The sequence below is a fragment of the Paroedura picta genome, chromosome 3, assembly GCF_049243985.1.
Source record: "Paroedura picta isolate Pp20150507F chromosome 3, Ppicta_v3.0, whole genome shotgun sequence".
In the NCBI taxonomy this organism is placed as follows: Eukaryota; Metazoa; Chordata; class Lepidosauria; order Squamata; family Gekkonidae; genus Paroedura; species Paroedura picta.
In genome coordinates this window covers 166,449,190-166,470,673 of record NC_135371.1, presented here as the reverse complement: position 1 = coordinate 166,470,673, position 21,484 = coordinate 166,449,190, and the positions used below count along the sequence as shown (strand labels likewise).

General features: G+C 49.4%; 1 protein-coding gene and 1 long non-coding RNA gene across 4 annotated transcripts in view; one reads left to right on the top strand and one right to left on the bottom strand.

Moving 5' to 3' along the window:
* Window positions 1–21,484, top strand: part of RAPGEF3 (Rap guanine nucleotide exchange factor 3) — a 67,374-nt gene that overhangs the window by 24,460 nt on the left and 21,430 nt on the right. For all 3 annotated transcript variants that reach the window (XM_077329287.1, XM_077329286.1, XM_077329288.1), the window contains exons 3-14: window positions 3,095–3,148; window positions 4,941–5,047; window positions 6,014–6,135; window positions 8,993–9,155; window positions 10,059–10,143; window positions 10,633–10,693; window positions 11,872–11,948; window positions 13,406–13,552; window positions 14,437–14,552; window positions 16,229–16,317; window positions 16,903–16,981; window positions 18,060–18,210. In XM_077329287.1, coding sequence (XP_077185402.1) covers window positions 3,095–3,148; window positions 4,941–5,047; window positions 6,014–6,135; window positions 8,993–9,155; window positions 10,059–10,143; window positions 10,633–10,693; window positions 11,872–11,948; window positions 13,406–13,552; window positions 14,437–14,552; window positions 16,229–16,317; window positions 16,903–16,981; window positions 18,060–18,210 — 1,251 coding nt within the window. The remainder of the gene's footprint in view (window positions 1–3,094; window positions 3,149–4,940; window positions 5,048–6,013; window positions 6,136–8,992; window positions 9,156–10,058; window positions 10,144–10,632; window positions 10,694–11,871; window positions 11,949–13,405; window positions 13,553–14,436; window positions 14,553–16,228; window positions 16,318–16,902; window positions 16,982–18,059; window positions 18,211–21,484) is intronic.
* LOC143833442 (uncharacterized) lies at window positions 16,720–20,983 on the bottom strand. The gene is made up of 2 exons (XR_013229637.1): window positions 20,836–20,983; window positions 16,720–17,006 (listed from the first exon to the last, which is right to left on the bottom strand). It is a non-coding gene; the product is annotated as an uncharacterized LOC143833442 (long non-coding RNA).

Here is a 21,484-nt window from a genome sequence, read left to right as displayed (position 1 = left end):
TGTTTGGCCATCCCTGCCCTAGAGAAAATGGCTGCTTTGGAAGGTAGAATTTGAGGCATGATATCTTGCCCTTCCCAGGCTCAATGCTGCAGGGGTTTCATGGTAATTGTAGTCCATGGACATCTGGAGAGCCACAGTTTGGCCACCCCCTGCCCTAGAGGAAATGGCTTCTTTGGAAGGTAGAATCTATGCCGTGATATCTTGCCTTGCCCAGGCTCAATCTCCAAATCCCCAGGAGCTTCCACCCTGCTGGTGGCAACCCTATGGCAGCGTCTGAGTGGGCACCCAGGATGTGATGTCATCCATTCTGCCCTCCCAACGTTGCCCTCTCCTCCAGGAGATCTGCGATATGGAAATAGGTTGTAATTCTGGGAGAACCTCTGGCTCCCCTTTGAGGAGTGAACCCCAGGTGTAACCTTGAAAGACGGCAGGCTCCACTAAAGGCGGCTGTCTCCAGCTTAATGAAAGGGATCCCCGCAGGCCTTGAGGCCCTCCGGAGTGTATCAGAGTGTGCTTTCAAAAGCACCACTCAGCAGTGAAGTTTTCTGGGTGGATTTAGGGCAGAGACATCTTCTCGGTCGAATTGAACTCTGAGCGTTTTGGCGAGGTTAAGACGGGGAGGGAGAACTCAGGGGAAGGAGGCTCTGAGCTTCTTGGCAGAAGGACAGGATACTAGAGATGCTTCTGGAATCACAACCTCCAGACTAGAGCAGGGGTGGCCAAACTGTGTTCAGTTTCGGGCGCCCCAGTAGAAGAGTGATGTGCACAAACTGGAGCGTGTCCAGAGGAGGGCAACAAAACTGGTGAGGGATTTGGAGACCAGGAAGAAAGGTTGGGAGAGCTTGGTCTGTTTAGCCTGGAGAGGAGACGACTGAGAGGGGATCCGATAACCATCTTCAAGTATTTAAAAGGCTGCCATGTAGAGGATGGGGCAGCGTTGTTCTCTCTTGCCCCAGAGGGATAGACCAGAATGAATGGGATGAAATTAATTCAAAAGAAATTCCGTCTAAACATCCGGAAGGAGTTCCTGACAGTTAGAGCGGTTCCTCAGTGGAACAGGCTTCCTCGGGAGGTGGTGGGTTCTCCATCTTTGGAGATTTTTAAACAGAGGCCGGAGAGCCATCTGATGGAGAGGCTGATTCTGTGAAGGCTCAAGGGGGTGGCAGGTGACAGTGGATGAGCGATAGGGTTGTGAGTGTCCTGCACAATGCAGGGGGTTGGACTAGATGACCCAGGAGGTCCCAACTCTATGATTCTATGATTCTAAGGCGTGTTTTCTGAAACGTCTGAATTCTGCATCTGGGCTCCACTAAATTAGCTCCCAGTGACTAGGAGTTTGGATTCCTGAGCCACTGCAGAGGTCTGTCCCTGGGTCCCTGTTCCTGGAATAGAAACATTGGGATTTGGGGGGAATGAAAAACAATGAACCCTTCAACAGCACACATGAAGGTAGCAGACAGACCTGGTATTAGGGCAAGTTGGGTTTCTCTTGAAATTATAGTGATTATGGGTCCTGAAAAACCTGTCTGCTGATGGACGGTATTTCAATCGAAGGAGTGGAGCTTTCTTACTCCCCTGCCTCTTTATGCTGTCTTCTCAAATCCCTTCCCCAAATGCTGTTTCCATGGAAGTTCAGGTGACAGGGTTGCCAACCTCCAGGTGTTGTAGAATCAAGCAGCCCGACAGGAAATGTGTATGGCAAAATCCCTTCAATAAGACAACACAAAAATAAAACCTTTTTTCCCCCAAACAACATGGTTGTCAAATAAAATAGTAACCAGCAATGGCTAAACCATAACACAATTAAAGTTAGGAATCATTATGGTTGAATCCAGAGAGCCCAGACTGGCTGCAAAAGCTCCAATGTGGCTCCCAGAAGGAACAAGGTGACCAAATGATTAACATCAGTTAATAGCGCTTATTAACATGACTATTGTCTTGCACCTTCGACCAGCAGCCTAAATTTGGTCATAATGATTTCTAACTTTAAATGTATCATTTAGCCATTGGTGGTTGCCTAATAGGCTGCCTAAGGAGGTGGTGAGCTCCCCCTCACTGGCCGTCTTCAAGCAAAGGTTGGATACACACTTTTCTTGGATGCTTTAGGATGCTCTGGGCTGATCCTGCGTTGAGCAGGGGGTTGGACTAGATGGCCTGTGTGGCCCCTTCCAACTCTATGATTCTGTGATTCTGTGGTTACCATTCTGAAACTATTGGACAACAATGTAGTTTGGGGAAAAAAAATTTCCCAGCTCCACCCCCAAAATCTCCAGGTATTCCCCAGCCCAGAGCTGGCCACCCCATCCAGACTACAGAGATCAGTTCCCCTGGAGGAAAGGGCTGCTTGGGAGGGGGACTTCATAGCATTAGACTCCCCTGAGGCCCCTCCCTGCCCCAAATCCCGCCCCCTCCCGGCTCTACCCCCAAAGTCTCCAGGGCTGTCAACCCTAGCTAGGTCTGTAGCCCATAGAAAAAAAACGGCTCCGTTATTTCTTATGGGTTTTAGAGAGACCAGGTCTACCCGTAGGAAATGCATTTGCTATCAGATTCTGAATCTTCTATAGGAAAAGCACAAGACCACGCATTTTCTTTTGTGGGCACTGTTTGCGGCACACCTCTTGTGCACTCTGTCCGAGCAGCTTCCTGATATGTGGTGAAAAGCCAGTGGGGTATGGTTGTTAACAGTCTTGTCAGGACTCGAAAGAGCTGCGTTCAAGTCTGTGCTGAGTCATGAAGCATACTGGGTGACCTTAGGCTAAACCTTCCATCTCGACCCACCCTCACTCACGGGAGTGTTGTCAAGGTAAAACTGCAAAGGAGGGAACTGTGTTTGCTATCCAGAGCTCCTTGGAAGAATGGAGGTATCAAAATAGATGTCTAATTCGAGAATGTTGGCATTTGGTCTCACTTAAGCTGTCCGGTCGGACTGCAGCCTCTTGATCTCCAAAGTCAACAGCAGATCCTCTTCCGCAGAGTCATTTCCTTTGCCTGAAGGAAGCTGCTGCCATGCTGGATTGCATGCGTGCAACAGACAGAGTTCTTTCCTCCTCTTGTAAACCGGCTAAAGATGTTTCCGTGTCCTTTTCCCTTCCAGACCCCTCTTCCAGACAGTGAACCGGCCTTGGTGTCTGGCCACAACCTGAAGCAGGTAAGCATCTCCGGGATTTCTTCCCTCAAGAAGAAGAAGAGAGCCCTGATATTACTGAAGAAGAAGAAGAAGAGTTGGTTCTTATATGACGCTTTTCCCTACCCGAAGGAGTCTCAAAGCGGCTTACAATCTCCTTCCCTTTCATCTCCCCACAACAGACACCCTGGGAGGGAGGTGAGGCTGAGAGAGCTCTGACAGAACTGCTTGGTCAGAACAGCTCTATCAGTGCTGTGGGAAGAACAAGGTCACCCCGCTGGCTGCATGTGGAAGAGGAGTGCGGAATCAAACCTGGCTCGCCGGGTTAGAAGCTGCCGCTCTTAACCACTAAACCATGCTGAGAGAGGCCATGCTCAGCAACAGTATGAAATGACTCATGGCACCTTGCGGTCGCACCATATTCTCCCCAATCCATACAGCTCTGAGATGGTGCTGGGGTGGATTGCAATCCATGGCGCATTTAGAGGGGCAGAAGATGCATAGGTAGTTCCTCCGCCTGCCGAGGGCCAAAAGCAGAACCCATGGTGCAGTGTAAAGCCAGAGGCGAAATGTCTCTAAATCTGCATCACTTATGTCGCCAACCATAGCTGGGTGACTGCACTGCCAAATCTGTATCAGGTCTGTAGCCAAGTTGGTCTGAAGCAGCAGAACAGAGACTGAGCCCAAAGTTTTGTTCAAGTTGTACGAGGAGCTACTGGACTCAAACTTTGTGTGACCAAATAGGCGCTCTTTGAACTGTAATGACGGAGAAGGTAGGTTTGCCGACCTCCAGGTTGCCCACAGAGATCGTGGACTATTGCCCTGGATCTCTAGATGAGGGGTAGTCAACCTGTGGTCCTCCAGATGGTCATGGACTACAATTCCCATGAGCCCCTGCCAGCAAATGCTGGCAGGGGCTCATGGGAATTGTAGTCCATGGACATCTGGAGGACCACAGGTTGACTACCCCTGCTCTAGATAACCAAGAACAGTTCCCCTGGAGAAAACGGGTCCTTTGGAGGGGGGACTCTAGGATATTGTACCTGCTGAGGTTCCTCTGTCCCCAAATCCCACCCTCCCCAGGCTCCACCCCCTAAATCTCCAGGTGTTTCCCATTCTAGAGCTGGCAACCATAAAAAAAGGAAATATGAAGGGTGTCTAGGGTTGCCAGATCCGGGTAGGCAAATACCTGGAGGCTTTGGGGGTAGAGCTGGGAGTGGGCAGGGTTTTGGGGTGAGGACCAAAGCAGCCCTTTTCTCCAGGGGAGCTGATCCCTGTAGTCTGGATGGGGTTGCCAGCTCTGAGTTGGGGAAGACCTGGAAGCTTTGGGGGTAAAGCTGGGGTAGGGAGGGACCTCAGGGGAGTCTCTGTTGACGCGTAATTACACATTTTGATATTAATATTAGATGACTCCTACAAATTTGGATATTGTATGACCATTTGGGGATTGAACTAGACAAAGCAAAATATTACCAGAAACAAAGTAGATTATTTTCTATAATTTCATCACCCAAAAGAACACATTTAGAGAAGATTCAGTTCTGAACAATACTGAGAGTATCACTGATGAAGATCTCGAAAACGGACTACGCCGAAGAAGCCGTTTCGAAATTGTTTTGAACATTCTTTTTCATTGGAATAAATCATTTCGCCATCGCCAGCTTGAGACTTTTTTTTCTTCTTCTGCTTATATTACGGCTGCCGGGTCTTCACCTGTTGCATTCCCACCTGCTGAATGGCAAATGGAGCCCCCTAGTAAGCCTACATGTCTCTTGCCCCCAACCGGTAAAGCTGTTCCTTCATTCTGGCTTCCCAGGCGTCATCAAACAAGATCCAGAAGGCAGGGAAGCTCCTTGCTGCACATTTAGTAATCATGTACCCGGACCTGATCCGTGATCACAAGCACCACCTCCGGCTGTACAGGTAAGTTTCCTCCTCCCTTTGTCTCTGTAGTGAGAGAGTCGTCTTGTCTACTTCTGGGCAGCATCTGGGGACCAATTCTAGTTTTCTTTGCCATTTTGCCCCAATCTAAATATGAAGCAAACAACGCACGTTCCTCCTTAACTGAACCCTCTTAAGGCAGGGGTAGTCAACCTGTGGTCCTCCAGATGTCCATGGACTACAATTCCCATGAGCCCCTGCCAGCAAACGCTGGCAGGGGCTCATGGGAATTGTAGTCCATGGACATCTGGAGGACCACAGGTTGACTACCCCTGGACTAAGGGATTTCAAGAGAAGCCGAAAATTTCTAGAAAGCTAGCAAGATTTCTCCAGGCTTTCCTTAAAATAAAGCTCAAAGAGTGCAAAGCAGTTCTTCCTCAGACAAATGACTGAAGTATTTCAAGGGGTTCCATTGCTGGCTTGTGAACTTTCCCAGCGGGGTGAATATAGGTCTTATAAAGGCCTTGGCCTCTCTGCTCTGTTATTGGCCCTTCAGAGGAACTGGTTGGCCATTGTGTGAGACAGGATGCTGGACTAGATGGACCACTGGCTTGATCCAGCAGGGCTCTTCTGATGTTCTTCTCAGGGGAAGGTCTTGGCCTCTATGCCCTTTTGTTTGTCCCCAAGAGGAACTGATTGGCCACTGTGTGTGACAGGATGCTGGACTAGATGGACCACTGGCTTGATCCAGCAGGGCTCTTCTGATGTTCTTCTCAGGGGAAGGTCTTGGCCTCTATGCCCTTTTGTTTGTCCCCAAGAGGAACTGGTTGGCCACTGTGTGAGACAGGATGCTCGACTAGATGGACCACTGGCTTGATCCAGCAGGCCTCTTCTGATGTTCTTCTCAGGGGAAGGCCTCAGCCTCTCTCACCTTTGACATCCCTAATGGACTCCTCTGGGTCTCAAAGGCTTCCGTGAACCCTTCCTCTTATCCCTTCCTTCTCCCAGGCAGTGCTGCTCTGGCAAGGAGCTGGTGGACGCGCTGCTGAGTGCGGGGCTCTCGGTGCAGACCCGCAGCCATGCCCTTGGGTTCTGCCAGGTGCTGATGGACGAAGGCGTCTTGGCGCACGGTGAGATTGCATTTTCCAGCGGTGGTGGGTGTGGCGCCCGTTCAGCGTGCTGCCTCGAAATGGGCTCCCGCCACTCGCTTGTGGGGCGCTGAGCCGGTTGATGCTAGCTTTCTGAAGCCTGGTTCCTGTGGGCGTGGCCTCCTGGTTGTGAGGTCACAGGGCCCTGCTGACACCTCCGTGATGAGGTCATAAATAACCCCTCCTCCTTGCTGATCCTGGCGGTCAACCCAGCAGGCGGTTTGATCAGTTCTGCTCAAAGGAGAGCTTGCTGGGGACATTTTCCACACCATTTCACATGGAGAATTGAGCCAGTGGGTGGCAGTTCTCAAATGTCCAGGTATTACAGTGGATCTCCTGACAACCAGGAGGGAAAATGCCTGCTTTGGAGGGTGGACAGTAGGGCACTAGACCCTGCTCAGGTCCCTCCTGTCTTCTAATCCCACCCTGCTGAGGCTCTACTTGAGAGTTTTCAGGGTCTAGAACAGGGGTAGTCAAACTGCGGCCCTCCAGATGTCCATGGACTACAATTCCCAGGAGCCCCTGCCAGTGAATGCTGGCAGGGGCTCCTGGGAATTGTAGTCCATGGATATCTGGAGGGCCACAGTTTGACTACCCCTGGTCTAGAATGAAGGATTTGGACATGCAGGTTTGAATTGCCACTCTCACAGAGTCATGGTTGTAAGGATAAAACGGGAGAGTGGAGAAAGTTGTCAGTAGCTTTTTGGTGCCTGTTGGGGGAGAAAGACCACGTGTAAGTTCTCTGACCTAGATGGCCCAAGCTAGCCCAATCTCATCAGATCCTAAAACAGGGGTGACCAAACTGTGGCTCTCCAAATATCCATGGACTACCTCTGCTGTCAGGGGCTGATGGGAATTGCAGTCCATGGACATCTGGAGAGACACAGTTTGGCCACCCCTGCCGTAGGGTTTTCTAGCCAAGAGATGTTCAGGAGCGGTCCAATTGGCCATGGCTCCTTTGGTGGCCAATCTTTGGCTCTCCAGATGTCCGTGGACTATAATTCCCATGAGCCCCTGTGAGGTGGTGTCAAGCTGCAACTTTGGTTACCACGTCTCTCCTTCCTCTTCCCTCTAAAAGGTAGGGGCAGGGGGGGGTCTCTGCCATGCTTGTTGGGTTTGTTGGGGTTTTTTGTTGTATACGCTTCTAGGTGGCACTGTGTGTGAACGAGACCTTGGGGTACTTGTGGATTGTAAACTAAACATGAGCAGGCAGTGTGATGCAGCGGTAAAAAAGGCAAATGCCATTTTGGGCTGTATCAACAGAGGCATCACATCAAAATCACAAGATGTCATAGTCCCATTGTATACGGCACTGGTCAGACCACACCTGGAGTACTGTGTGCAGTTCTGGAGGCCTCACTTCAAGAAGGACATCGATAAAATTGAAAGGGTACAGAGGAGAGCGACGAAGATGATCTGGGGCCAAGGGACCAAGCACTATGAAGATAGGTTGAGGGACTTGGGAATGTTCAGCCTGGAGAAAAGGAGGTTGAGAGGGGACATGATAGCCCTCTTTAAGTATTTGAAAGGTTGTCACTTGGAGGAGGGCAGGATGCTGTTTCTGCTGGCTGCAGAGGAAAGGACACGCAGTAATGGGTTTAAACTTCAAGTACAACGATATAGGCTAGATATCAGGAAAAAGTTTTTCTCAGTCAGAGTCGTTCAGCAGTGGAATAGGCTGCCTAAGGAGGTGGTGAGTGCCCCCTCACTGGAAGTCTTCAAACAAAGGTTGGATACACACTTTTCTTGGATGCTTTAGGATGCTTAGGGCTAATCCTGCGTTGAGCAGGGGGTTGGACTAGATGGCCTGTATGGCCCCTTCCAACTCTATGATTCTATGATTCTATGATTTTTGTGTCCATTTTAAGGGGAGTTTCGATAGGGGGTTTTAACTGGACATCTGTAACCCACCAAGAGCCTGCTTGGGAGTGGCGGGTAACAAATTAAATAATAACAACAATAATTGTAATCATAATCAAACCGCTGTCCTTGAAGCTGAGTCAGTGGTGGTTAGCACTTGGCTGGGAGACCATTAGAGTTCTGAGTTGCTATTGCAGGCAACTCCCAACCAGCCCTGAACATCTCTTGCCTAGAAAACCCTATGGCAGGGGAGGCCACATGGTGGCTCTCCAGATATCCATGAACTACAATTCCCATGAACCCTTGCTGGGAATTATAGTCCATGGACATCTGGAGAGCCACAATCTGGCCACTCCTGCCATGTGGGGCAAGTCAGCTGTGACTTGACAACAACAACAACAAAAATGAATCCATAAAATGAATAGCAACAAAAATCTTTGGACCTTGATGTGTCCCTGGATACCATACCATTCTTGTCTGGATCTCCTCTGTTACTTTCCTCCCTTACCTCTGGTCCACCCTCTGTCCCACTTCATGACCTGCTTCCCTATGGGGAAGGCTGCCTAGATGAGGAGCAGAGTGAGGCTTTCATGGATGACAGTCTGAGGGATTCCAAAACTGACAGGTCACAACCGGCTGGTCTCATCTCTGCCAGCCCCTGAGAGCCAGTTTGGTGTAGTGGTTAGGAGTGTGGACTTCTAATCTGGCATGCCAGGTTTGATTCTGCACTCCCCCACATGCAGCCAGTTGGGTGGCCTTGGGCTCCCCACAGCACTGATAAAATTGTTCTGACCGAGCAGTGATATCAGGGCTCCCTCAGCCTCACCCACCCCACAGGGTGTCTGTTGTGGGGAGAGGAATGGGAAGGCGACTGTAAGCCACTTTGAGCCTCCTTCGGGTAGGGAAAAGCGGCATATAAGAACCAACTCTTCTTCTTCTTCTTCCCCTCATGCTGTGTTCACCTGTCTCCCCATCGCAGTCCGGCAAGAGAGCTATTTCCAAGACCGCGATGCCCAGTTTTTCCGCTTTGTCGCTCTGGAGCCAAGGGTCAGGGACCATGACGGGGAGGAGCTCCTGGAGGCCCTGGCGTTGCTCTCCCAGCTGGGCCCGACGGCCTTGCTGACCACCATCCTGCGCAAACCGTGAGTGTTGAGCTCAAACAGGGAAGAAGCGGCAAGCTGAAAGGCCCAGCCGGGCACTGGGGGAGCCGTTTGTATCCTGCGCACAGGGGGCAGAGCCTTATGTCCTCTGGAATCAGAGTTTCCTGCCTGCTTCCAAAAAGCAGCTTTCTAGGCCAGCAGACCGTTCTAGTCCTGCCACACAGCTGATCCTGCACAGGGTTTTTAAGACTACTGTTATCCGTCACGAGCCTGTAGGGAGTGGCGGGAAATAAATATAACAACAACAACAACAACAATAACAATAACAAAAAGGGGGCCAGCCCGGGATCGGTCCGAGTGGCAATAGCTCACCACCACCCAGCCTGGAGCTGGCTTCCCTTGCTGCCATTTCTACCTGCTGGTTCACTTCCCTCCCTTTGGAGGAAGGGGGAGAAGGTGTACGCAGAAATCTCTTGCAGCTTTCTGGGCATGTGCTAGCTGGGCACCCCAGAACAACCTGGCAAACCTGGAAACACAGTAAGGGTTGTTGCAGTGTTGGGCAGGCAAATTTGCACGATCCATCCGCAAGCCACGACCCGGGCAATTTTCATGGGGGTTTTGAGTTTGTGCTCCTGGTTGTGCCATCCTGAACACTGACTCTACCAGCATTTTGCATAGTTTAAAAAAATATTTCCTTAGCCTTTGCCTAGAGGAAGAGGCTAGAAAATCTGTCATTTGTACAAGTAATTTAAAGAAAAATCTGGATTTTAGTGAGCTCACACAGGTCTTGGGGAGGAGGGTGGAGCTCCTAAGGTGGAGGGGCAGGGACAGAATCACTGAGTTGGAAGGGCCGTCTAGTCCTACCCCCTGCTCAGTGCAGGACCGGCCTCCTAGGAGAGGTGTCTGTTTCTCCGTGGGTTTTTTACCCCGACCTTTCTCCTCCAGCCCCGGGCACCGCACTGATGAGGAGCTTGCCCTGATCTTTGAAGAACTCCTACATATCAAGGCAGTCGCCCACCTCTCCAATTCCGTAAGTAGCTCCTTGGGCCATTCCTCTCATTGCCTCTTGCTCCATCTACTGGACAGTGCTGCAGACATCTGATTGACCCCTACCTCCTCCATTCCTCCTCCATTCTGCCAAGAGCTTCAGGCTTCCCTGTGGGTGTAAAGGGCCATCAAGTCGCAGATGATTCATGGGTTTTTCAGGGCGAGGGGTGAAAAGAAGTGGTTTGCTGTTGCCATTTCCCCTTTAAAACACTAATAATAAAGCGGGCATCCTGGTCTTGAATAACGGAAGCCCAAGAGCTGAACATCCTGTCCTTTCCCTGCATTCTCCCAAAGTGAGCTGATGTTTCAGGAGCCTGCCCTTTGCTTTTTGTAGGTGGAGGAAGACACATGTCCCATACTCATTGACTCTCTCTCTCTCTCTCTCTCTCTCTCTCTCTCTCTCTCTCTCTCTCTCTCTCTCTCTCTCTCTCTCTCTCTCTCTCTCTCTCTCTCTCTCTCTGTCTTGTGGCAGGTAAAAAGAGAACTGGCAGCTGTATTGTTGTTTGAGTCCCATGCAAAAGCTGGAACTGTGTGTAAGTAACTGGCTTGCAGAATCGGGGGCCTGCATCTCCCCTGGCTTTCCACGATTGCAAAACAAAGAGGCGCCCACCCAAAAAGAGCTGATGTCTCCCAAAATATTGAAATTATAATATATTAGAAGAAATATAAAGATGATGGCATGAATCACTGAAAACCAGACAGAGACAATGCACAAAAGGAAGAACGTAAAAAATGGGAGGTTTATAATTGATAACTAGCAACTAAAAATTAGCTGCACAAAAAAGGAGGGAGGGAAGGGGGCAACGAAGCTTACAGGCAAACTGTGAATGATTAAACTTGACAAGTGACAGCAAGGAATTTTCATGTTGTGAGAAGGCCTGATGACCAAGGCAACCACCAAGCAACCAACTGGCAAACAACTCATAATTCAGTAGTTCCGCTGGGTGCTTTTTCAAGGTACCAGAGTCATCCAGCTGTAGAATGAAGTCAAACAATAACAATACATAAAAAGCAGTCATACTATCCCACATTTCTGGGGAAGGGGAGAAGTTTAATTATGGTGTCAGCCATGCCCTAACCTTTGTGACCCAATGGCATTACAAAGCCAGGTGGGTGCAGTGGTTAGCGTAGACTTCTAATCTGGCAAGCTGGGTTTGATTCCCTGCTCCTCCTCCACAGCTAGGTGACCTTGGGCTCACCACACCTCTGATAAAACTGTTCTGAGCAAGCAGGAATATCAGGGTGTCTGTTGTGGGGAGAAGAAGGAAGAAGGGAAGGAGATTGCAAGCCGCTTTGAGCCTCCTTTGGGTAGAAAAAAGTGGCATATAAGAACCAATTCTTCTTCAGTAATATCAGGGCTCTCCCAGTCTCGCCTCCCTCATAGGGTGTATGTTGTGGGGAGAGGAATGGGAAGGGAATTGTAAGCCACTTTGAGACTCCTTCTGGTGGAGAAAATCAGCATATAAGAACCAGCTCTTCTCCTCCTCCTCCTCCTCCTCCTCCTCCTCCTCCTTCTTCAAAATCCACAAATTAAAGGAGCATTTATCTGCAAACATAAATAATTAAAGAATGAATAATGAAGAACAAAGCATAATGCGAGCATTTCCTAAAAGAGAATTTTCCCTTACCCACCTGTGCCTGAGAGATTCAAGTGGGAAAACCTCCAATTAAAGAGTTTGTAACAAAAAGCCTGTACCTGTTCCTTTCCCAGTGTTCAGCCAAGGGGACAAAGGCACGTCCTGGTACATCATCTGGAAGGGATCGGTCAATGTGGTCACTCATGACAAGGTGCGTTTTATCGCCTCCCTCGTTGAAAGGGCAAGCCTGGGGTGAAATCCAGAGGAGCTAGGAATTGGCACACTCCTGATTAGACACCCCTCCCCAGCAGGAGATCTGTTTGTTTCAATGTTTTCTGTGGTACGAACAGCAAGAGCTCATGTAGAGCTGTGACAGGCAGCAGCCTGCTGGCCCAACATCTTTGGTGTGCAGCAAGGTGGGCTTCCCACCTGAGCAACGAGACAAATTCCTGGCACCGGCATGGGAGGAGGTCCTGGAACCTGTGAGATCTGTAGCGTACCTGTTTCACCAGCATATGAAGAATACCCTACAGCGGGCATCAGAGATATGCAGTTAGCGTATTTAGATAGGAACTTCCTGGCATTTTTCCTGTGTCCTGATTGGTTCAGTTGGAGACTTCCTGCTCCTTGGAGCACACTTCCTCTCTGATTGCCTCTAGAATGAAGAACAGCAGTTAGACGGTTCGGACTCTTTCTCTCTCCTCTCTCTTTACAAAGCTGCTTCTCTTCTCGATACGACTATTTATTTATTTATTTATTTATCATACTTATATACCGCCCTCCCCGGAGGCTCAGGGCGGTTGATTCTTTAAGCAGATAGTGCTCTTCCCCCTAGCCTATTTGTTTGTTTGTTTACAATTTACATACTGCCCCTCACTGTCACATTTCGGGGCGGTGAACATAAAACCAGTGTTTTCCCTCCCCTAGAAATTCTGACCAGAATTAATTCTAGTGGGTATTTGGGGCATAGATAGAATGGCAGTGGGGATTGGGAGGGACCGTAATCTGGAAACTGATGTTTTCCTGGGTGACATGGACTGGATAGGTTTTTTTATTTACTTGAATATACCTGAACTTTCTCTCCAGTGGGATGGGACCCAAGGTAACTTTCATCATTCTCCTGTTCTCTGTGCTTCTCTAACACCGTGGAGTTGGTTAGGCAGAGAGTGACAGAGAGACAGAGACAGAGAGACCAGTCCAAAGTTACCCAGTGAGGTTTCCAGACACAAGTGGGGATTCGTATCCGGCTCTTGCTGATCCTAGTCGGGTACTCTAACCCTGGCTTCCTCAACCAGGGTTTCATGAAACCCTGGCATTTTTGATTTCTATGAAATTGTTTCCCGAGTGGGTGGGAGTGAATTATTTTTAAATATTTTAAAACATTTGTTAAATATTTATCAGGTGATATTACCATCTGTGATCATGTCAACCCACCTGCCCCTCCCAAAATGGCCAATGATGGGCCTGGAGTAGATGGGAAGGGGCGGGGCTCCAAGTGGGCGTGTCCACAGCTATGCTTCTCAACCACACAATCCTGCCCCTTCTGGGGTTTGTTGAAGCCCAAATTATGTTTCAGGGGGTTCCCAGGGGTCAAAAAGTGCAGAAAGGTTGCTCTAACCACGACACCACCCTGGGTCTCTGTAACCGGCGGGTGTGTTCAATCTGCAGGGATTAGTGTCCACCCTCCACGAGGGTGATGACTTTGGGCAGCTGGCGCTGGTGAACGACGCCCCCCGGGCGGCCACCATCCTTCTCCGCGAAGACAACTGCCACTTCCTGCGTGTGGACAAGCGGGACTTCAATCGCATCCTCAAGGTGGGCCTGGGAATGGGTCATCTGCAGGCTGGAGAGCCCTTCTCTTCCCCAATGATGTGCAGCTCCCAGTACTTTTTGACCTGGCCAGGGGCCTTGGCAGAAGTGGAAAGAACCCATGGGCATGTGTAGCCACCTCTTTGGGTGATGGGAAAAGTGCGTGCTGGGAAATCCCTGAATATTAGGTAGCAATGTGTTCTGAGCAACAATGGAAGCAAAACATGCTCTGCTGGGGGTGCTAATAAGAAAACAGCAATAATCATAGAATCATAGAATCATAGAATCATAGAGTTGGAAGGGGCCACACAGGTCATCTAGTCCAACCCCCTGCTCAACACAGGATTAGCCCTAAGCATCCTAAAGCATCCAAGAAAAGTGTGTATCCAACCTTTGCTTGAAGACGGCCAGTGAGGGGGAGCTCACCACCTCCTTAGGCAGCCTATTCCACTGCTGAACTACTCTGACTGTGAAATCTTTTTTCCTGATATCTAGCCAATATCGTTGTACTTGAAGTTTAAACCCATTACTGCGTGTCCTTTCCTCTGCAGCCAGCAGATACAGCCTCCTGTCCTCCTCCACGTGACAACCTTTCAAATACTTAAAGAGGGCTATCATGTCCCCTCTCAACCTCCTTTTCTCCAGGCTGAGCATTCCCAAGTCCCTCAACCTAGCTTCATAGGGCTTGGTCCCAATAAGACACTAAGCCCTCTTAGACAGTGTGCCATCTTTATGACAGTTTATACTGTGAACTCCGCCGAGCATGCAGGGAAAAGTGGGCCACAAATTATTAAAGTACAATAATGATAATGCATTTATTTAAATTGATGATGATGATAACCCGCCCTTTCCGCCAATACTAATTCACTAGTCTTTGCTCTCCTCCCTAGGATGTGGAAGCCAACACCCTGCGGCTGAAGGAGCACGGGAAGGTGGTGCTCGTCCTGGAGAAGAATTCGCAAGGCGGCAGCTCCGGCCACCTTCCTGGGACTCCAGGGAGCAGTAGGTACAGCGGTTTGTCGCCATCTTCTCCCTGCTCTCTCCTGGAGGCAGATCATAGAATCATAGAATCATAGAATCATAGAGTTGGAAGGGACCTCCTTGGTCATCTAGTCCAGGGGTAGGCAACCTGTGGTCCTCCAGACGTGCATGGACTACAATTCCCATGAGCCCCTGCCAGCATTTGCTGGCAGGGGCTCATGGGAATTGTAGTCCATGAACGTCTAAGGACCACAGGTTGACTACCCCTGATCTAGTCCAACCCCCTGCACTATGCAGGACACTCACTTCCCTATTGCTCACCCGCCACCCCCTTGAGCCTTCACAGAATCAGCCTCTCCGTAGCTTCTGTGTGCAGATGTAACTTCTCACAAGTAGGCACTGACATGGACAGGAGCTTTCCTGTTGCTGTGTTCCCTGTGAGGTAGGGCGAGGGAGTGGTCGTCAGCAAGGCATTGCTGTGTTTTCCAAAGCATCCTTGGGATTGCACTGGAAGACTTCTGCCTTTGCAGGTGGTGGCATAGCCTGTTTCACCCATCTGCTGCAGTACTCCAGGTAAGACCGCATCCGGGCCCATTCTGCACACATTGGATAATGCACTTTCAACTTGTTTTTGCAGCTGGGTTTTCCTGTGTGGAACTGGAAAATCTGCCTGGAAAGTGCATTGCAAGTGGGTTATCTAATGAGTGCGGAATGGACCAGGGATCCTTTGTGCTGTTCTGGAGGCCTCATTTCAAAAAGAACGTGAACAGAGTTGAGAGGAGGCAGAGGAGAGCGACAAGGGTGATCGAGGGCCTGTTGACCAAGCCCTAGGAGGACAGACTGAGGGACATGGGAACGTTCAACCTGGATAAGAGGAGGTGGAGAGGGGACAGGATGGCTCTCTTGATGTACTTGAAAGGTTGTCACTTAGAAGAAGGCAGAGAATGGTTCCTGTTGGCAGCAGAGGAGAGGACCTGTAGTAAAGGGTTTAAATTATGTGTAGCATGGTGTTGGCTAGATATCAGGAAAAAAAAATTCCCACTCAGAGTAGTTCAACAGTGGAATCGGCTGCCTAGGGAGGTGGTGAGCTCCCCCTCACTGGTGAACTTTAAGCAGCAGCTGGACAGATACTTCTCCTGGATGCTTGAGGTGGATCCTGCATTGAGTGGGAGGCTGGACCAGATGGCTTGTCTGGCCCCTCCCAGCTGTATGATTCTATGATCTTTTCTTTAACAGGATGCAATGGGGGTTGATGTCCAATGCAGCTGAAATGTTATTTGGTTCTCCTGATGCGAGCAGGAACACTTCTCTTCTTTCAGAGATCTCCTCTGCACAAACAGTTCCAGTGTCGATAACGACTGTAGTTTCTCAGCATGTTCATTTTGCCCACCGGTACACTGCATCATGCGGTTTGTAGTTTTGTAGTCCAGAGGTTGCCTGTGCTTTACTGCCTGTGTATGTGTGAATGCACAGCCACAGTGTACTGCTCCTGTGAGCAAAACAGTCATCCATGTGAATGACACTAATCGCCTCGGTATCAGACTACGACTCCCATGATGTAGTGAGACTGTGAGAGTAATGCATGCCCAGGGAAATAGTTTGGGCCTGCAATTGTGAACTAAGCAGTTGTAAACATAGGAAGTATAGCAATGCAGGTGAGGCATCTGAAATGAGACCTCCATGCCTTGTTCTCCACCTCAGATACACAGTTATGGCTGGAACCCCTGAAAAGATTCTCGATTATCTCCTGGAAACGATGCGTTCAGACTCAACACTCTCTGACCCCGTAGGTGAGTACCAAATAGCTTGAAGGGAGGGGCCAGCAATACTGGAAACGGGAGATCCCCTGCCCTTGGGCCCTACCCCCTGCCGGGAATTGGGTGGCAGAGGGAATTCCCAGGAGCAGGTGGGAGGCCCAGGTTGTGTCACCGGTGATGTGGTGACATCACTTCCAGCATCTACTGGAACTGATGTCATCATGTCAGTGATGTCCGGGTGATGCTCTGGCATTTGGGTGAAAACTCTATGGTAGAAGCCATAGGGTTTTGACCCAAATACCAGAGCATGGCCTGGACAGCACAATGAGATGATGTCACTTCCCGTACATACTGGAGGTGAGGTCACGTAGCCTGCTCCTGGTAAGTCACCACCCACCCTCTGCCAGTGGCCAAGAAGGACCTGATAACCCTACATGGGTTCCAGCAGAACTTTAAAAACAGGATGAGGGTCTGCAGCAGAAGGGGGAGGCAATTGGTTGCCCCCTCGTCTGAAGATTCAAGGACTTTTAAGTCTTTCAAACTCTGCAGCTGGAAACTTGTTGCCGTAGCCTAAGCTGAAATCCATGTTTCCCAATGACTTCTTGGCTTCCTTCACAGACACCTTCCTTGGAGATTTCCTCCTGACGCACAACGTGTTCATGCCGACGCCCCAGCTGTGCAGAATTCTGCTCGCACAATATCCTTCAGCACTTGGATTCAGACTGGAGAGGGATAGAATCAGCAGGAAGTTATTGTTAGAGCCCCTGGTTATAGCAGGCTGCTGGGGAATGCCATTAGAAGACCCTCCGCAAACGCCTTCCACCGGTGAATGGGTAAAGGGCAGCATTCTCCAGTGGTCAGGCCAGGCCAGAGCGTTGGGGTTACCAGTCTTGCTGGACTAAAGGGATCAGATCCCCTTAGGAAATGGCAACTGGGGGGGGGCATACTTTATGACAGGGGTGGGCAAACTGTGGTCCTCCAGAGGTCCATGGATTACAATGATTAGCTGGGGCTCATAGTATTTATAGTCCATGGACCTCTGGAGAGCCACAGTTTGTCCACACACACACACAACATCACATTCCTATTGACCTCCTTCCCCTCCCCTAACTTTGCCCTTCCAGAAACTGTCCCCAAATCTCTAGGAATTTCCTACTCCATAGCTGGCAGCTCTACGGAGGACACTGTAGCCGATTCTTATGCTCTAGAAATCTCAAGTTCTGTACCTTTTGAGGACAGCCCCAATACAAATTAAAATGGTATCGTCACAGTAGTGTGGGTGTAAATTGCAATTTGATAATTTCCCAGCAACCTCTCAACTAGCATGACGTAGGTGTGGAGGGTTGGACGAGATTTGCATGACTTTAATCAGTTCTGCAGGGCCTACAAGATAGAGCTGTTCCATCAGACCTAGGCTGAGGCTAGAATTAACATCAGAAGATGCAAGTTTCCCTGCCTGAAAATCCACCCACAAGCAACATCTTAAGTAATTTATATGGCCCCCGCAGGGCAGGAATTTAACATTATCAATCAATCAATCAATCAATCAATCACTTGGATTTATATGATTGCCCCTCCTGGCAAGCTGCCTCAAGGAGGTTAATAACATAAACACTGAATGCAAACTCACATTAAGAACAATTAACGATCATTAGATAAAACCACTTGTTTGATTCCATTATCGCCCCAATATTTCATGCAGTGTTGGTCTCTCTCTGCCCCGGGGACTGCATGGCTCTCTCACAACTTTCTGTACCTCCTTGACTCTTCCTCACCTTCCATGCGGAGCCTTCCGGTGGCACCGAACACGATAAGGCTGCCTACGCCTTGAGCAAAAGACAGAGGATCCTGTGGCTGGTGAACCAGTGGGTGATGCTCTATGGACGTTTGCTACAGGCAGAATCCAGCGCCTTGGCCTTCTTGCAGGTAGGAGGGCGGTGTGTGTGTGAAGGAGCCATGTCATCAACAGCATACAGGCTGCTGGACAGAACATGCCCTTGGGGCTCTCCTCCTGCTCCTGCTTCCAATACTATCAATTGATAACTCATCAATATGTATAACTACACATAATATCAACAGACAGGGGTGGGTAAACTGTGGCCCTCCAGAAGTCCATGGACTACAATTTCCATGAGCCCCTGCCAGCAAATGCTGGCAGGGGCTCATGGGAATTGTAGTCCATGGACATCTGGAGGGCCGCCGTTTGCCCACCCCTGGCTTAGTATGTTGTATAGCTTAACATGTGGAATTTAGATTCAAGTCTAATAGAATCTTAAAGGCCAACACGAATTTCAGGGGATAAGCTCTAGACCAGGGGTAGTCAAACTGCGGCCCTCCAGATGATCATCCTTATACAATCTAAGTTTCAATTCTTTAGACCAGCCTTTTATAACCTTTTGACCGTAGAGGAGCCCCTGAATTAATCTTTCAGGCCAGGGGTAGTCAAACTGCGGCCCTCCAGCATTTGCTGGCAGGGGCTCATGGGAATTGTAGTCCGTGGACATCTGGAGGGCCGCAGTTTGACTACCCCTGCTCTAGACAGAGAGCTGGAAGAGACCACCAAGGGCCATCCAGTCCAGCCCCTCCCCTTCTCAAGGACTTAAAAAATCTGATATTCCTGACAGGTGTGCATCCAGTCACCTTCTAAAAACTTCCCACAAAGGAGACTCTACCACCCTCAGATCCAAGGTCTCCAAGATGCAAAGCTGTCTCTGGAGAAGTGAGCAGGGACTCCCGGTGACCCGTCTTGATCCTTGGCTAGATAGACACGCTGGCTTCCTATTTGACTCTTAGCCAGCTGCTCTGAAAGGGAAAGGCCACACAGGTGTGTCCTCATTTGCCAGCTGACCTTGCCACAGATCCCTTGTCTCTCCCCCCCTCCCTGCCTCCGCACTAGGTGTGCAATGGGTATCCATGAAGTCCCTAGAGAGTAGAAGCCAGTTTAGGTAAGATTTATTTGTTTATAACTTTTATTACCCGCCACAGCTCACAAGCCAAGCATTTACCACCCAGCTCGGTTGAAACGCCAGGAACATGCGTTGCAAAAACAGAACTGCTTCCAAAGAAAGCAAGCACTCCTTGGATTGCCTGCCAGCAGGAGCCCGTGTATTTTCAACTTCAAATGTGCCCTTGGTAGAAAAGCCAGCCGAGAACGGCTTTCCTGGGGGCATGCGCTACAAATACTCTGACCCCCACGACAGGGCTCACAGGCTCGTTTTTGTGGATTACCAGAAATACGATCACAAAAGTGTGGTCATCTGAGTTCATGAACATCTGGAGATGGGGTTGCCTAGCAAACAACAGGAAGGTTGCAGGTGGACATCTGGGCGTCAGGACATCAGGGAGGTCGTTACTTCACTTTGGGAAGAACCCAGAAGTGATGTAGGGTCATTCTAGGAATTGTGAAAAACTCTGTGATACCATAGAGTTAGGTCATAAAGACATAAGAGAAGCCATGTTGGATCAGGCCAGTGACCCACTTAGTTCAACACTTTGTGTCACACAGTGGCCCAAACCCAGGGGCCATCAGGAAGTCCACCAGTGAGGCCAGAACTCCTGAAGCCCTCCCACTGTTGCTCCCCACCAACACCAAGAAGACAGAGCATGACCACCCCACACAGAGTGTTTCATCTATGCCTTGTGGCTTTCAGCTACTGATGGACCTTTGATCCTTATGTTTATCCACTACCCTCTTGAAGCTGTCTGTGCCCGTAGTGGCAACCAGTTCCTGCAGCAGTGAATTCCACGTGTTAATTACTCTTTAGCTGTTCTAATCCTTCTGCTCATTACTTTAAACGAGTGCCCAGAGGTTCTTGTATTCTGAGAAAGGAGGGAAAGCACTCCTTTCTCTACCTTCTTCATAGAATCATAGAATCATGGAAGGGCCATAGAGGCCATCTAGTCCAACCCCCTGCTCAACGCAGGATCAGCCCTAAGCATCCTAAAGCATCCAAGAAAAGTGTGTATCCAACCTCTGCTTGAAGACTGCCAGTGCAAAGGTTGGATACACACCTTCTTTATCCCATACATAATTTTCTAGACCTCTATCATGTTACCCCCTCAGTCTCTTTCTGCACATGGTGGATAATAAACTTCCAATGTACTTTAGAGCAGCCTTTTACCCTTGATAAACCCCTGAAACATTCTTCAAGCTTCAAGAAACTCCAGAGGTGGCCCAATCATGCAGAACACGGTTGGGAAGCAGAGCTGTGGGCATGCCCACCTGTGGCCCCTCCCATTCCCACGCCCTCCAGGCCCCTCATTGGCCATTTTGGGAGGAGGAGGGTGGGTCAACATGACCATATATAGTTATATCACCTGACAAATTTTAAAAATATATACAACATTAACTAACTCCAACCCATTTGGGATGCCTTTCCACAGCCCTCAAGAAGCCCCAGGGTTTCATAAACCCCTGGTTGAGAAAACAGCTTTAGAAGTAGACTGTTCCGCACAGGAAACATCAGCTGCGAAAACACATTGAAAGCGTATTATCCAACATGTGCAGAATGAGTCACAGACTTGTCATTTCTCCAAATTGAAGAGCCTTACCTTTCTTCATAGGAAAGTTGCCCTCTCATTCCCGGTGATTCCTAGAGCTACCCTATGTCACTTACGGGTTTCCCCTGTAATTGACCTTCTGGTAATTGACTTGCTGCAGCTGTAAAAAGGGCCTGTCTGGAACCTGACTGAATTACCGGTTGCTGAATGCTGTTTGTTGCCATGGAGCTGCCAGAATGTTGGTGAAGAAACAGAAGAGCACTGGGAGCCATAGAGAGAGGAGGACAGGGGGAAAGAGACTGAGGAGAAGAGGAGAGGAAAGGAAGGAAATGGACCAAGGAAAAGCCCAGCTGGATGAGAGCAATGGTCTGTCAGGCCCAGTATCCTGTTTCACCCAAAGCCCAACAAGTTGTCCTAGAGGGCCAGCAACTAAACTGCAGAGCACCAGGCTTTTGTCCTAGCACAGGTATCCCAATATAAAGTTTCCTTTTGCTCACCTTGGCTTTGCACATCTTGTCATGGACATCTCCTCCAAGCATCAGTCTAAAAAAATATCAAGTCTACCATTTAGAAGAAGAGCTGGTTTTTGTATCCTACTTTTTACTACACGAAGAAGTATCAGTGACTTAAAATCGCCTTTCCCTTCCTCTCCCCATAGTAGACACCCTGTGAGATAGATGGGGCTGAGAGAGCTCCGACA